The 16939-nt window shown below is 35.7% G+C and overlaps 1 protein-coding gene across 1 annotated transcript; it reads right to left on the bottom strand.

Moving 5' to 3' along the window:
- Nucleotides 1-3611: 3611 nt before the first annotated feature.
- ankrd6a (ankyrin repeat domain 6a) lies at nucleotides 3612-16275 on the bottom strand (the record flags this gene model as incomplete). The annotated part of the gene is made up of 15 exons (XM_081347824.1): nucleotides 3612-4156; nucleotides 5604-5916; nucleotides 6013-6126; nucleotides 6804-6956; nucleotides 7028-7192; nucleotides 7479-7604; nucleotides 7815-7919; nucleotides 9724-9801; nucleotides 9978-10076; nucleotides 10413-10507; nucleotides 10615-10717; nucleotides 11904-12002; nucleotides 12234-12332; nucleotides 12570-12683; nucleotides 16234-16275. The coding sequence occupies 15 exons, from the start codon at nucleotides 16273-16275 to the stop codon at nucleotides 3612-3614; spliced, it is 2250 nt and encodes a 749-aa protein (XP_081203950.1).
- Nucleotides 16276-16939: the final 664 nt, after the last annotated feature.

Here is a 16939-nt window from a genome sequence, read left to right as displayed (position 1 = left end):
AATCCGAGGAAAGGGGGCGTGTTGGTGCGTGTTGCTAGGCAACGTCTGTCTTTCTAGTCGGAACTCCGACACAGATAAATAATAGAACGCAGCATAAGTTTTGCGCGTCCGAGTCGGAGAAAAACATGGACGCCACCCGGAAAGCTGTTGCTATGTAGCTCTGGCCGAGTACCAGGCGCTCCAAAATAAGTAGCACTATGTGCTTCACCTAGTAACTAGTTTACCTTCTGTTAGCAACGCTAGCCACGTTAGTAACACCTGTTTGAAACAAGGCTTCATTCAATATATTGCACTCACAACAAGACCGATTCCCACACCCACAGGCAGTGATACGGACGCAGCAGACGAGTGATTAAAATTTAAACAACGTAATTTAAACAACCAAAGCGGTACACAAACAATGAAAACAAGTCACACAGGGCGCAGCCATCTTGGATTCCGTCTCGGAATTCTTGCTCAGTGTCCTCACGGTTGTCCAAACTTCCGAGCGCAAAATCCGAGGAAAGGGGGCGTGTTGGTGCGTGTTGCTAGGCAACGTCTGTCTTTCTAGTCGGAACTCCGACACAGATAAATAATAGAACGCAGCATTAAATGCAGAGGGGAGGGGCATTTTCAGATTTTGATTAAAGATTACGAAGCCAAAAAATATTTTTGTGTGGATTGACTTGCATGGATGAATTGTTCACCACAAAACGATCAATTTAGGCAAAGTAAATATGGTCAATTTTTATTTCATGTGGACTTTAAAACCTGCTGAAAATAATATGTTTGTATAGCTCCACCTCCTCTAAAATGACTCTTTCTGAAAAATGTCTTTTCTTTATTTATTTTTTTTGGTTTAGCCAATTTGCTGGTGTCTCTACCCGTAGGTTTGTGCTTTACTGCTTTTATAGATTTCAAAATACAAGCGTGTGCTACAATTATGAGCCATTCTCGTAATGCCCAGAATGTAGTCTAGGATGTAGTGTAACAACGAATTATTATTTTTTCCGAAGTGTTGACAACTTACTACCAACAAAATATTAGTGCATTCCTGGAACTTGTTTTGGCTCGAGGTCATGGTGCACAGAACCCTAGGTTGATTTTACTCTGAACCATCCCTTTAAATCATGTATAATATTGTTGAATATTAAGTGTCCCCAACTAAGCAAGCCAGAGGAGACAGTGGCAAGGAACCCAAACTCCATCAGGTGACAGAATGGAGAAAAAAAAATCTTGGGAGAAACCAGGCTCAGTCGGGGGTCCAGTTCTCCTCTGGTCAACGAACAAACACGGTGTGATTATGATTCAGGCTGCATCACAAGTCAGAATTCAGATCAGGATCGGTAGCATTCAAATATTCATCCATATTGTCTTGTACTTGAGTTTCAAAGTATTAAATCATTTTCAACCTCAGATTTATTATGGACACAATCATTAATCATTTAGTGGAAAAGATATAAATTCTTAATGAAAAGTAGGCTATGAAACGATGAGATTCAATGATGAAATCCTACACTATACTAAATAGGATGATTATGCATTCGACTCATTAGACCCCTGCAAAACAGAAATGTGGTGCTGAGGTCATGGTGGGTCATGACCTGTGTGTTATACAACATTTGACTCGACAAACTTTTAATAGCTTTCACATGTATCATCAATCATGACCAAAAATACTGCATTCTTTGAAACATTTCTTTTTATTCTCAAGTTAAACTGATATCAATGCAATTTAATTACAACATTTTAATTACATTTTGTCTGTACAGGGACACAGACTGAAGAACTGAACAATATATCATACTTACAACAAGTAGCCTATCTAACTAATAGTAATTCTACCTATAGGGTAAAAAAAAAAGACTTTACTATTCATCTGGTCATTACTAATTGATTGACTGGAACAAAGCATATTTCTATTTCCTAATTCACAATATTGCAATCCACACAAGCTCCATATTGTTGGAGTGAAGATAATTTAGTCACATTTAAAGTAATAGAATTATGTAATATGTAGTAATACAAATGTGAAAATTCTGTTCTTTTTACGCACCCTGATGTGGTGCAGTATAATATATATATATATATATATTATACACACACACACACACACACACACACACACTACTGTTTAGGGTCGGTAAATTTATGGGGGTAAAAGTAGGCTATTTTATGGTCATCCAGGAAATACAGTACAAACAGTAATATTGTGAAGTATTATTATGATTTAAAATAACTTTTCTATTTTTCTGTATTTTAAATGTAATTAATAAATAGATAATAATAATTTGTTACTGTGATGATAAAGCTGATTTTTCAGCATCATTACTCCAGTCTTTAGTGTCACATGATCCTTCAGAAATCATTCTAATATACTGATTTAATGTTCAATATTTAATACTTATATTATTTATATTGTTATATTATTTGTATGTTTTTACCTATGTATTTTTTTTTGATAGACCAGACCTTTCATTGTATAGAAAATAGGGCTGTCAAAAGATTAATCGCGATTAATCGCATCCAAAATAAAAGTTTGTGTTTAAATAATATATGTGTGTGTGTACTGTGTATAATTAAATTTGTATATATAAATACACACACATGCTTGTATATATTTAAGAAAAATGTGTCATTTATATATAAAAAAATATATTTATATATAATAAAAATTATATATAAATATATACAGTATATGTATGCAAATATTTCTTAAATATATACATGCATGTGTGTGTATTTATATATACAAAATAATTATACAGAGTACACACACATATATTATGTAAACACAAACTTTTATTTTGGATGCGATTAATCGCAATTAATCTTTTGACAGCCCTAATAGAAAACTAAATTATGAAATGCCAGCTATATAAATTTGTATACACTTTCTTTATTGCTCCAGAGAAGAACATTATACAGTATATGTATGCAAATATTTCTTAAATATATACATGCATGTGTGTGTATTTATATATACAAAATAATTATACAGAGTACACACACATATATTATGTAAACACAAACTTTTATTTTGGATGCGATTAATCGCGATTAATCTTTTGACAGCCCTAATAGAAAACTAAATTATGAAATGCCAGCTATATAAATTTGTATACACTTTCTTTATTCCTCCAGAGAAGAACATTTGGTTTCCCAGAATGCATTACATGTGAACTTCCTGTGGGATGTGGCCAATCTTTATCAACCCTGTTTGAAAGATAGTGAGTAAACGATGAAAGAATTTTAGGCTACAATATATTAGATACACTATATACACTTTATTAGATACACTGTACTAACTCAAATAAGTACTGAGTAATATTAATGAACTATATCTACTTAATCCATAGTTACAGTTAGGGTTTGGTTTAGGGTTAGTTACTTGTAATTATTTTGTAATTATACAATTTATTAAGCATAATTTACTATAGTAAGTACATGTATTAACGAAAAAGGAAAAATTAAAAAGTCTTATACATTTAAAAGAGTTTTGCATTCCTGTTTTTTACTGTACGATTCAACTTTGAAGTTTACTCCGCTACAGTTTACAAAGCTCTAATCTTGTTTATATTGCCACAACTGTTGGAATTGAATCCAGGCATGTGGGCATTGTACCGTACGAGTCAAGAGTTGGTTTTAGTGTTAGTGCGAAGCCTCTGTAGCTCTTCCTCCAGGGTGATGATCTTCTCCATAAGACTGGCTCTATCCTGCAGAGCTTTCTGTTCCGACACCTTCTGCGCTTCCAGGATCTTCCTCTCATACCAGCGCTCCAGCTGCGTGGAGACCGTCTCAAAGAAACGCTGCGTCACCTCCATGGCGTGCAAGTTTGCCCGGTCTTGAGTGAAGCTGGCCTCCGCAGGCCGCTGGGAAAACACCTCCAGGGTCTTCATGGTGCCGTGCTGCTGGGTTTGAGCGTGATGTGCTTTGATCCTATCTTTCAGGTGCCTGCCGTGTTTCCAGGCCGGGCCGAGCGCTGCTTCTGTGTCGCTGTCGTTGAATCGCTTGCTGGATGTGGACAGGCTACTGCTGGCATCCCCCTTGTCTGACCTGGACTCTGAGACCTCAACCTCCTGCAGTTCTGCTCGATGCCACTTGGGGTCAGCAGTCGCCAGCTTCCGTGAAAGAGGTTTGTGTTTGACCATGGAAGGAGCTGCCAGGTTAAGATAATCTGTGTGAATATGGAAAGATTTTAGTCACACAAATTATTCATTTATTTGGGCTCTTAATAAATTTGGCTAATTTAAACATCTTATTTTAAATATCTTACTTTAGAGTACAGCATATTACAAAACACTGAAAAAATCCTTTCAAGTTTAATGCTTAAAGTGAACATGAAATCAAAAATGAACCCTGTTTCTGGCCTTTATGAACATTATTTTCATCAAAAACAACTTCGGCTGATGTCACCAATCCCTCTAATTTTTTTCAACCCCTCCCCTCTAACAACTTCTCAATCAATTTCTGATGGACAAAATCAAATACCGGTCAAAAGTTTGGAAACATTACTATTTTTAATGTTTTTGAAAGAAGTCTCTTATGCTAATCAAGCCTGAATTTATTTGATCAAAACTGGAGAAAAAAACAGTAAAATTGTGAAATATTATTACAATTTAAAATAAGGGTTTTCTATTTTATTATACTGTAAAATATAATTTATTTCTGTGATGCGATGCTGAATTTTCATGAGCCATTACAGTCTTTGGTGTCACATTATCCTTCAGAAATCATTCTATGCTGATTTATTATCAATGTGCAGCTTAAAATTTTTTTATAACCTGAATTACATTTTTCAGGATTCTTTGATGATTAAAAAGATAAAAGAACAGAATTTATTTAAAATATAAAGCTTTTGTATACAATAACGTTCAAAAGTTTGGGGTCAGTAATTTTTTCTTCTTTCTTTTTTTGAAAGAAATTAATACTTTTATTCAGCAAGGATGTGTTAAATTGATAAAAAGTGATTAAAAAGTGATAGTAAAGTAAAGATTTGGAATAAATGCTGTTCTTTTTAACTTTTTATTCATCAATGAATCCTGAAAAAAGTATCACAGGTTCTAAAAAATATTAAGCAGCACAACTTAGTTTCCAACATTGATAATAGCTGAGTATCAAATCAGCATGAATTATTTCTGAAGGATCATGTGACACTGAAGACTGGAGTAATGATGCTGAAAATTCAGCTTTGAATCACAGAAATCATATTTTAAAGTATATTAAAATAGAAAACCCCTCTTTTAAATTGTAATAATATTTCACAATATACAGTAACTGTTATTCCTGTATTTTTGATTAAATAAATGCAGGCTGGATGAGTATAAGAGACTTTAAAAAAAAAAAAATTAGTAATGTTCCCAAACTTTATAAAGTTAATAATGTATAAAAACTTTCAACTTTTTTTCTCCTGCACTATATATATATATATATATATATATATATATACACACACACAATTAACAAAAAAATGCATTGTAGATAAATTCTCTTTTATATGATCTTAATATACAATGCAATTCTTAGGTAAATGTACAACTTGTTTCAAGGATGTTTAGATATTTTACTGGAGATAATGATACTGATAAAAAAATATGCTTTTTTCCAAAGCACTGTTTTTAAACCTGAAGAACCATTCAGCTTCATCTCAAAGTAACTCCTCCCAAGTGTGTCCCCAAACTCCAGACTTTTCACATCGATGTTAGGAGCTGGTCCTGGGCTGGGTAACACATTGACGTAGGTGGCCAGTGAGCTGGAGCTCTCCTCAGAGGCGAGTGACAGCAGCGGGAGACCCTCGGGGTCTGAGTCCAGCAGAGAGTGATCGGCCGACGGAGAGCGCAGGAGTTTGTAGTACTGTGTGTCCGCAGGCATTCGCACCTCAAGATCCTGAATCTTAGACATGCACCAGCTTTTTACAGCGTTGGTAGCAGCTGCCTGCTTGAAAGAGAAAAACAGAGCAACATCAGCTTGATTAATCATGTCTAGACTGATGCGATGGTGTGGTCTTGCATCTCTTCTTTAGAGCTGATGTACCTGTTTTCTCTCGCCCTCCATGCGTTCCAGTGTGGCCCTCTGATTGATTCGATAATGACACTCCATCCTCTCGGCTGACACGCGCTCCTGCGTGAGTTTCTCAAACACTTTAATCTGAACAGGAAGAGATATGAGTTTCTAATACTCATGTTTTCAGTGGCATTGGTTTCAGAAGTGTTTTTCCAATTTATTTTATCCATAGGGATAACAAAGAAATCTACAATAAAGAACCATGCACCAAAACTGATCAAGTCTTCCTAAATCCTAGATATTAAATGGTACTAGTTATATTAATCAAATTCTTTTAAATCAATTTCAAACAATTCCAAATCACAAGTTGTTTTTTTTACACTATTGTTCAAAAGTTTGGTATCAGTAAGATTTTCTTTTTAAAGACATTCATACTTGCATTAAATTGATCAAATGTAACAGTAAAGACATTATAATTTATAATGATACAAATAAATGCTGTTTTTTTTTACTTTCTATTCATCAAAGAATCACAGTTCCACAAAAACATTGATATTAATAAGAAATGTTTCTTGAGCACTAAATCATCATATTAGAATGATTTCTGAAGGATCATGTGACACTGAAGACTGAAAATTCAGCTTTACCATCACAGGAATAAATTACATTTGAAAATATGTAAGAATAAAAAAACAGCTAATATTTCACAATATTACAGTTTTTACTGTATTTTTGGATTAAATAAATATAGCTTTTGGTGAGTAAAACAATCTTACCAAATGATAGCAGGTGAGTTACAAAGGAAAATGTAAAAGACAAACCTGATGCTTGTGTTTTTGCTCTATTCTGCCGAGCCTGCAGTTCATCTCCTCTTGGACGGTGTGAATTTCTGACCTCATCTCCATCTTTGTGGCTTTCAGCTTTTTCTCCAGCGTTTTAATCAGGGGCTTACAATGACAGTCACTTGCAGGAGCCTGTTTGCACACAGTCACTGGTTAAGAGGTTTAAAACAAACACTGCACTATTGCACTAATGTAGTGTTTACCTGCTTTATCTGTCCATCTCTGTCTCTGTATAGTGTATAAAGCTGATAGGCTTTTCCCGGAGTTTGATCTTCTTCCTGAACAGAGCTGGGGCTGCTGTGTTTCACTCTCTGGGATGGAGATCCTCTCTCATGGAGCTGATACTCTCTCCGGGACACATGTTCCAACTTTTTTAATAGATAAAAAATAGTTATTATTAGAATTATTGAGATTCATTTTATTAATATTAAAATAACAGATAGCTTAAATCAATATTTCATGTTTATTTCTTAAGTTATTAAGCCATCTAATGCACAAAATACTGTATAATCAGCATGTCAGCATTGCAAAATAATGCCCTTTTTATCATTTTCTTTATTATTACTTTACATCATCCCTTATGAAATATTATAGTATTCAATATTATAATAGGTATTACCGTAATTACTAATGATATTAATTTAATATCACTACCTTCCGTCTTGGACTCCTGATCTTTCTCCTCGTGCTGGGGCTCAGAGTTGCTGTTTTCCGTTCAGGTTGTGTCCTGTGAAACACTTGATCACTGTTGTTCGTGTCTTCAACCACTTCTGTACAGTCCTGCACAATGATGGCAGTGCTTAGCGTGAGAGGGATTTTTAGGCGAAACAATCACATGACCTCCTGATCTCTTCTAGGGTTATGGAAGCTTAGTAAGTCAAGTGACATTTTCTTTTCTTTGGCCCCTAGACCCCAATCATATTACAAATGATGAATCTGCGGCAGGGCAGATGTCATTCTAGATGGGTGAATCTTATCTGAATGTTCCACCTTCTGTCGGGACGCTTGATCTCTGGGAAGGGACTGAGTTCTCCTCTGTGCCCGCAACACGTCTCTTCTTTTTCTCACTGTCTTTCCACGAGCAAACCTCTGGACCTGAACAGAGAGACACAATTTGAGTTAGAGAAGCTATTGGTAGAATAATGTTTGGATGGTTTAAGATAGTTCAGTTAGCTCCTGCTGGTAGATGGAGTAACTACACCATTTGAAGGCACAAAGCGTCTTTTTCCATTGATGGCCATTCAAAAGTAAGCGTGTATTCTGACTAAATAAAAATGATTCGCAAGCTAAGGGTACATTTACACGACAACGATATGCTTAAAACAGAGAGATTTTTCCTTTGAGTTTTTTCGCGTACAGACGACACCATTGCCAAAACGATCCGCGAAAACGACTAAAAACGCTGTATTCTGCTGTCAGGCCATAAGATGGCGATGAAACACTATAGACTGAACACGTAATATGCATGTGCATGACGTCATCAACCTCACAGATTCACATTTTTGTTGTTTACACGGAGACCGATTTCAAAAACTTGCACTTTGAAACCCATTTTCAAAAGTTTGCGTTTTCAGGAACCTAAAACACTGTTGTCGTGTAAATGAATGGCCAAAATGCATAAAAAGTTTTAAAATTTTAGTTGCCTTGTGTATTTAAGCCCTCAGTTAATGAAAATAGGAGAACACGTAGGAGAAATTGAGTCAAAACTACAAACAATAACAGATAGAGAACTAATTAGTTTTCAAAACTATCTCAAAACTCCCAGCTTACAATTTGTAGTTACAAGCTCTATGAGAACGTGAACACTTTTTACAAGTTGAAATCTCATAATTATGGGAATTACGACATGGTGTGATCATGTCGTAATTCAGGTGGCGGCGCGTGACTGTGTTTATGAGTGAGTCATTTGAATCATTAGTCAACACGATTTGTTCAAAAATGAATCAAGAGACTGCCTTTATAAGTCACTGAATCATTCATTAAAGGGATAGTTCATTTTGAAATTAAATTTTGGTATGTTTTAGCTAACCTCAAGGACATCCAAGATATAGGTGTCTTTTTTTCCGCAGTAGTTTCAATTTTGATATTTTTAGGTCAAACCGTTCTTGTCTGTCAGTCATTTAATGCAGGTCTGTGGTCACTGTCTCAAAGAGCATGCACAGGGTCCAAATTAAAACAATTCCCCATCGTGACACAACCACGTCCAAGTGATCTGAGGGCGCGGGCGCTTCCTGCTGTGTGACGTGTACGCAGACTGGTGCATAGATATATACACTAGATGTCGCCTTGGCTACGGCAGTTCATTGGAACGAATGTCTTTAATGCGAAATCTAGTGTATATACATCTATGCACCAGTCTGCGCACACGTCACACAGCAGGAAGCGCCCGCGCCCTCAGATCACTTGGACGTGGCTGTGTTACAAGAGGTAAAAACGATATAAATACTGTTCGTTTTCTCACACAAACCGCTCATTTCGTGTCTTAGGCCATCAATGTGTACTTACGATGGGGAATTGTTTAATTTAGACGATGGGGAATTGTTTAATTTGGACGATGGGGAATTGTTTTAATTTGGACTCTGTGCATGCTCTTTGAGACAGTGACCATAGACCTGCATGATATGACTGTCAGACAAGAACGGTTTGACCTAAAAATATCAAAATTGAAACTACTGCGGAAAAAAGACACCTACATCTTGGATGCCCTTGAGGTAAGCTAAAACATACTAAAATTTAATTTCAAAGTGAACTATCCCTTTAAAGGGATTTGTTCAATAGCGCTGATTTACTCAGGAGCGAATCAAGTGTTCATGTAACGCTTCGCTAAAATGAGTATGTCTGATGGGACAATGAACTGGTTCTAAATGAAAAATCTCTCAATGTAAATAACATTGCTTACCTGGCTGGATTTTGCAAGAAGAATAGCCAAATCTCTGTTGTTATGGTCTTGGGCTTTATCAAGAGCAGTGTGGCCTGTCTGTTGATAGATTAGTTGACATTTAACAGCAATTTACAGTCGGCTAAACGCCATGGTCAAGGGCAAAATATTGATAGCTAAGCTGTAGAATCATTCAGCCCCAAACACCCCTATTACAACTAACTTTAATAATGACCCTACAATATTCAGGCATATCATGAGATAACACGACTTACATTGTTTCTGATGTTTGTGTCAGCTCCTGCTTCTAGTAACAGATTTACAGCTTTCTTGTGATTTAGAGAAGCAGCGACATGGAGCGCAGTGTCTCCTATCTGAAAAATATGAAGTTTTTCCCTAAAGATTATGACCAAAACATCTGTAATCGTGTATGGAATTAATAGGAGAAAACTGCTGTAATCTAAACCACAATCTTAAAACAGACAAAAAAATTTCATTGTTTGTTAATTTGTCTCTGAATTTTTCAACGTGTGCCAATTTCTTATGGTTTGTTGAAGTACAATATAATACATCCTCCATAAATCATTATGTAGTTTTGTTATCTTTTGATAGCTTATAGAATAATTGCCAATTAACTTAATAAAAAACTAGGACATAACAAATGAACCACATTTGTGCTGGATCCAAAACAATCAGAATGAGGATCTGACCTGGTTTTTCTCAGCCATAGAGCAGAAAGAACCCAAGAGGATCTTAATCATGGCCAAGTGATTGTAGCGTGCAGAAACGTGTAAACATGTGTCACCTGCCTGAAAGGAAAGAAAAGATTCCTCTTCTTATTCAGTTTTTAAAAATTTGCAATTTATATATAATCGTTAAAACATTTTTTTTTATGATTTTAAAAGAGTGCACATGCATTGTTCTTGCTGTCAGGCATAGCTCCGCCAAGCAGTAGCACTCGAGCGCTCTGGGAATGTCCATTCTGACAGGCTAGATGTAGAGGAGTGTTTCCTGCCTTAAAATGAAATAGTAATACAAAATAAATCACTGCATAGAAGTGGACTGCATAATGACCATTGATCAAAATTTTCTGAGTTTAACAGAACATCTCTGGTGTTCAAAATGTTGAGTTTTTGATATGGTTGGATCATATCTGTTTGCTTTCAGTTGATCTACAGTAAACTTTTAGTGGATACTGTATATGCATTAGAAAATTATTTGTGTCCCTGGACCACAAAACCACTCACATGGGTAAATTTTCTGAAATTGAGATTTATACATCACCTGAAAGCAGAATATATAAGCTTTCCATTGATGTATGGTTTGTTAGCATAGGACAATATTTGGCCGAGATAAAACTATTTGAAAATCTGGAATCTGAGGGTGCAAAAAAATCGAAACATTGAGAAAAATGGCCTTCAAAGTTGTCCGTTTATGTTCGCGATTTGCTGCATCCACTCACAAAAATAAATGTTTTATATCTTTATGGTAGGAAATTTACAAAATATCTTCATGGAACATGATCTTTACTCAATATCCTAATGATTTTTGGCATAAAAGAAAAATCGATAATTTTGACCCATACAATGGGTACAATGTGGCTATTGCCACAAATATACCCGTGCGACATGTGACTGGTTTTGTGATCCAGGGTCACATTTTCCTGGAAAATAGACAGGGGCACATTTTTGTTTTCTGTATTCTGAAACACTTTGTAGAATGAGAATGTCCCTTTAAATGCATATGTCTTTTGTTATGTTATAAGTAAGTTAGCAGAAGATTCTTTGGGAACACTTTATTTTGGTGGCATGTACTTACTATAGTAATAACAGTAAATTATGCATAATTACAAGTAACTAACCCTAAACCAAACCCTAACCCTATCCGTAACTCTATAGTAAGTGCATGTAGTTAATTAATATTACTCAGTACTTATTTGAGTAATTACAGTAACTACATAACCTTAAAATAAAGTGTAACCGTTCCTTTTGTTGTCTAAATGAAAAACCAATAAAACTGGCTTTTTTAATTTTTCAACTTCCTGTTTAAAATGTAAATACATAAACACAGGAAAGAAATTTCAGCTTTTCAAAATATTCCTTGGGATTTTTAAAGACGCTCAAGAAAAATGACCCTTTTTAATAGAAAGTCTGGTTTAAACCTAAGTTAAAAGGAAAATAATACACAGGAAATCTACTTACTTTGTTCTTCACTTGGACATCGGCACCAGCTTTGACCAGTAGCTTTACACATGCACTGAAGCCATGCCATGATACCTCATGCAAAGCAGTGTTTCCTTCCTGATGAAAGAAAATTAGATTCTATAGCACGGATTTTACCACAAATAAATCGTTTTTCATGTAGGTTAAAGCGACTCCAGCACAATAACGTACTATAGTCTGGATTTTTACGTAGATCTGACAGGTTAATTTACAGCTAGCAAGATTTATGCATGATTTAGAACAACATGCCATAGTTCTGATATTACAATATTCATAATGCAACCATTTTTGAATTGCAAATGAACAGACCTTGTCTTGTAGATCAAGTGCACAGCCTCCATGGATGAGGGCAGAGATGGCGTCACGGTTTCCCACAACAGCTGCCCGGTGCAGGGCTGTTTGATGACCCTGGAAAAAAGAAAAACACAAACTTATTGTGGTTAACATTTAGCACGGTTGTGTGGCCGACCGTATATCCCATCTGCTTAAAAGCCACCAGAGGCCCATTCAAACTTTGCTAGAAGACTGCAAATTGTGGCCTTAGCAAAAAACAAATCTTAAGAATATGGGCTTAAGTAGTCTTATCATTCGCTCAAGGGAATAATGGTTGACACAGACACAAAAAGAGAAGCAAAAGAGATAGACCATGAGTTTACATCTTCCAGGCCGCCTTGGTAACCGCTGACCGCCCCCCTGAAGAGCGAGCTCTGCCTCCGAGGGACCGTTAAGTGAGATCAGGTGAGCAGGACTGCAAACGTCCTGTGGAAAACAAGTCACGCATGCTCACGTGAAAAGAAATCATACGCAGATGTGCCACAATCCCGCACGCAGGATTGAGAGTGTACGACCAGCTGTCTTTACTGACATTAAAAGAGTCACATGGGTAATCCCTTGCACAGGAACAGAGAGGGATTCATTGTAGTCTTTCCTTTAGGTTTTGCACATGGGCAAGAGGGAATATTTCTGGATAAGCATGAAACTATGATTTAAGCTCTTGTTTTGATTTCAGGTCTGTCTCCGGACATTATGCGTGTGCCAATATGCTCCTCTTTTTTAGTTAAATTGGGACAAAACAAGAATTGTTTTTCCCCCCGCAAAATTTTCCTATCTCGTCAACACAGTGGGATAATAATGTCATGGAAAATATTTATAATAAATAATCAGCAAATGAAACCTTTGACAAACTAATCATCAGAAGGTTGACTTTGATATTAGAACTTTATAAATATAAATGAAACAAATATTGTATTGATATTTTTTTTTATAAATATAGCTTGATGATATTTTGTTGTTATTGTTAACTAAAACTTTTAAAAATCATTTTCATTAACTGAAATAAAAATTTAATATAGATTTTAGATGGAAAAACTTGAAGTTAAACTGAAATAAGTATAAGTACTATAATTAATTAAAATTAAAATGTAAAAATAAAGGCAAATTCAAAATATTAATAAATACTAAAATATGTATTAAAGTATTAATTAATGGGCATACTAAATATTAATATGGCACATGGAAAATGGCACATTTTTGTCCCATGCCTCAATAAGTATCTCTCAGAAAAGAGCATGTGATGATCTCATTCTCTCACTGAAAAGAGATCTGGATTGCACACAGTAACATTACAGCATTAGAGAGATTTTCTCTGAAGTCTGGTGAAAACAGCTTAAAATATGCATTGAACAAAGGACACATTAAAAGCCTGGACCAAATGTGCTGTGAGCAAGATTTTAGTCTCAGAGTCCTACGAGCTACAGCTGGAGCAGTAGGACAGATGGAGACGAGCTCTGCTGTCTCTTTTAGTCATATATATATATATACACTACTGTTGTATGCTGCTTAACAGTTCATGAAGTTAATGAATGCAATGCCACTCATAAACTCTTTTAGGCTAGCTCATGAATTTTGAGATCACACTGCACTGAAACAAGCTTTGTTCTTAAATATTAAAATTATTTAGGTTAAAGGAGAACTCCGGTCAGTTTTAACATTGAGCTAATTTTTTTGTAAATTTGGAGTGCTGTCAGCACAGAGAACAACGACAAAAATCGGTGTTGCCTACACCATGTTATCCTCTTTTTAAAATTTGCACCCTGTTGACTTCAATGGGGCAAGTTTTAAACCTGCTTTTAGCCTCTTAACATCCTTGATGTGTCATTACAAGTGCAGAGCTAATGTGAGTGATTCCTTCAGAGTGATCACGGGTGAATCTGACTGCAGTAGATGTGAAAGATATGTATAAAAATGATGTTATTTCAGCCAGCGCACATACCTGTATTTACATCCTGTTTTCGGTCGAAGTCCATAGTAATCGATTGTCGAGTTCACACGCATAGGTTTAGTTACCTATGATCACGCGCGTGAACTCGACAATCGATCGACCGAAAACAGGATGTAAATACAGGTATGTGCGCTGGCTGAATAAACATCATTTTTATTCATATCTTTCACATCTACTGCAGTCAGATTCACCCGTGTTCACTCTGAAGGAATCACTCACATTGGCTGTGCACTTGTAATGACACATCAAGGATGTTAAGAGGCTAAAAGCAGGTTTAAAACTTGCCCCATTGAAGTCAACAGGGTGCAAATTTTAAAAAGAGGATAACGTGGCGTAGGCAACATTGATTTTTGTCGTTGTTCTCTGTATTGACAGCACTCCAAATGTACAAAAAAATGAGCTCAATGTTAAAATTGACCGGAGTTCTCCTTTAACAGGCTGGTCTTAAGTTGTTCAAATTGGAAGTATAGCTCACAAATTTAATTAATACATCACTTTTATAGTACACTTTTAATACTCTTTACCCACATGCATACTGACAGAAGTCTCTACCTACTTCTTGAGCACAACTAATATTTTGTGCATCTCGCAGTCAGTACTGTTTCTACTTGGATATATCATATTGAGACTTATGCATTAACGTATACTTTAATATTTGTCAAATAAAATCACTTTAAGCAAAGTAAAGCAGGTATTTGAAGGAGGTATGCACTCACATAAAACAGATAAGTCTGGATGTCAAGGAGACAGAGATGTCAATGTCTCTCAACATCTCACAGATCTTAGAATAACTAGCTCTCAACACAGCACTTCTGTATTAATGACATTCTACTATGTATCTCCTTTGAAGTCATCATGAAGTATGTAAAAGCAACATCTGGGAGTTTAAAGTGGGTTGAATGCAATACAGCAATTCTGGATTTGTGTGCTTTGCTCGTGCAGTTTTTGTTTCAAGGCCGTACTCACTGTTTCATGAATATTGCATTACTCCGTCCACAGGGAAATTATACATATTAAGATAACACAAAGATTAAAAGTGTTTGCAGGGTATAGGGTGGATCAGTATTAGGTGCTGTATCATAAAATAATTAACAAGAAGATACAATCTCTGCTCAAAGAATTTCCTTTGGCAACTTACACATCCAAGGAACATTTGAATTCTGCTTCAGGTAAAATCTATGTGAATCAAGTAATGCTTCAGCATATATTGTGGTTCTTTCAGTATAAGCATAGTCTATTTTATATGGAAATTGAAATCAGAACAGATGTACAGCTCCTGTCATTGCAGTTCCAGCCTTTCTGCTTATAGCCCGATCCCTGTGGATCATTTCTAAGCTGATCTTGTAGGCTACTGTATATAATGATCAACTGACCTCAAAGCTTAAATTGAACCCCACTCTGCTAAGAGCAAAAAGAAATATAGCACATATTCAAATCGGGCTGTTGAAATCACTCATCTGGCTGTCACTGTAAGAAACAACAGCATATTGTATACATTAAATATCTATGTGTTTAATAAATTATTTCTATAAGCTCCTAATATATCAGTGCAATATAGTTATGAAATAGTTTGTTTAGCTTAATATGTCTACATATAGGCATTACAATGTTTCAAATAATAAAGAATTTACTTTAGATTGAATAATCAACATAAGAACTAAAACTAACTAAAAAGGTAATCAAAGATGACTTAACAGTCATAATAAAATGAATAAATTACCTTTTTAGAGTTTCCGTTGGGTCAGAGCAGGACTGGTTCCACAGCATTAGTGTCTGAGAAAGCAGAGGCCAGAGTTCATATACTTACAGCAGTGCTAAACACACTAAACATCTGTACTACCCTACACCAGCTAACCATACTCACCCGGCTGCTGTCCCAGAGGAAATTCCCAACATCAGCTGCAGTCTGCTGGCTTTTGTGGCGGTACAGAAGCAGAAATCATGTGAGGCTATGACAGCGAGCTTTCAAGAGATGATGGGCTGAAGTTCAGTCTGGAGTCTCTCACTGTGCATAATGTTATAGGCTACCTTATTGTCCAGCTCTCTGATGCAATTGTCTTTATTCCGCATTAGGCAGTTCATTGAGTATTCCCTTTTTTTTTGGTTGTAGCCTAAGGCTCACATTGGAATATCAGGACAAAGTATATTTTGCTACCCTAAATTCAAATTCAATTCGAATTACGGAATTAAATTCGAATTTAAAAAGAATTCTCTATTTAGTTCTCAATGACACATACTCATGATCAAGCCTACGGTGTACAATAATAAAGTTGGAGACTTGAGAAGTTTTACTCCCAACAGAAAGAGAGCTAAATTAGAAGATTAACGAATTAGGCTAATCTTAATAACAATTATGGTAATAATTATATAGATTTTCAATAGTGAACCGGAAGAGAGAATGAAACTCTATCGTCTCTCATAAACGTGCTTGAATATTCTCCATAAATAGTTATTGAGCGCGACATCGCAGCGCCATCCAGCGGCTTGCACAGATGGACAGCTCAAAATCAAATAACAGGCCAAATCTCCATCTGTCCTTGGCTTTTAAATATTTGGTTTCTGAAATAATAAAAAAGTAGATAATTTCGACTAGCATCTAGTTTAAAAATAGATAGATAGATAGATAGATAGATAGATAGATAGATAGATAGATAGATAGATAGATAGATAGATAGATAGATAGATAGATAGATAGATAGATAGATAGATAGATAGATAGATAGATAGAATATTA

The sequence above is a fragment of the Scardinius erythrophthalmus genome, assembly GCF_964197995.2.
Source record: "Scardinius erythrophthalmus genome assembly, chromosome: 19".
Taxonomy (NCBI): Eukaryota; Metazoa; Chordata; class Actinopteri; order Cypriniformes; family Leuciscidae; genus Scardinius; species Scardinius erythrophthalmus.
This window is presented reverse-complemented; position numbering and strand designations above follow the sequence as displayed.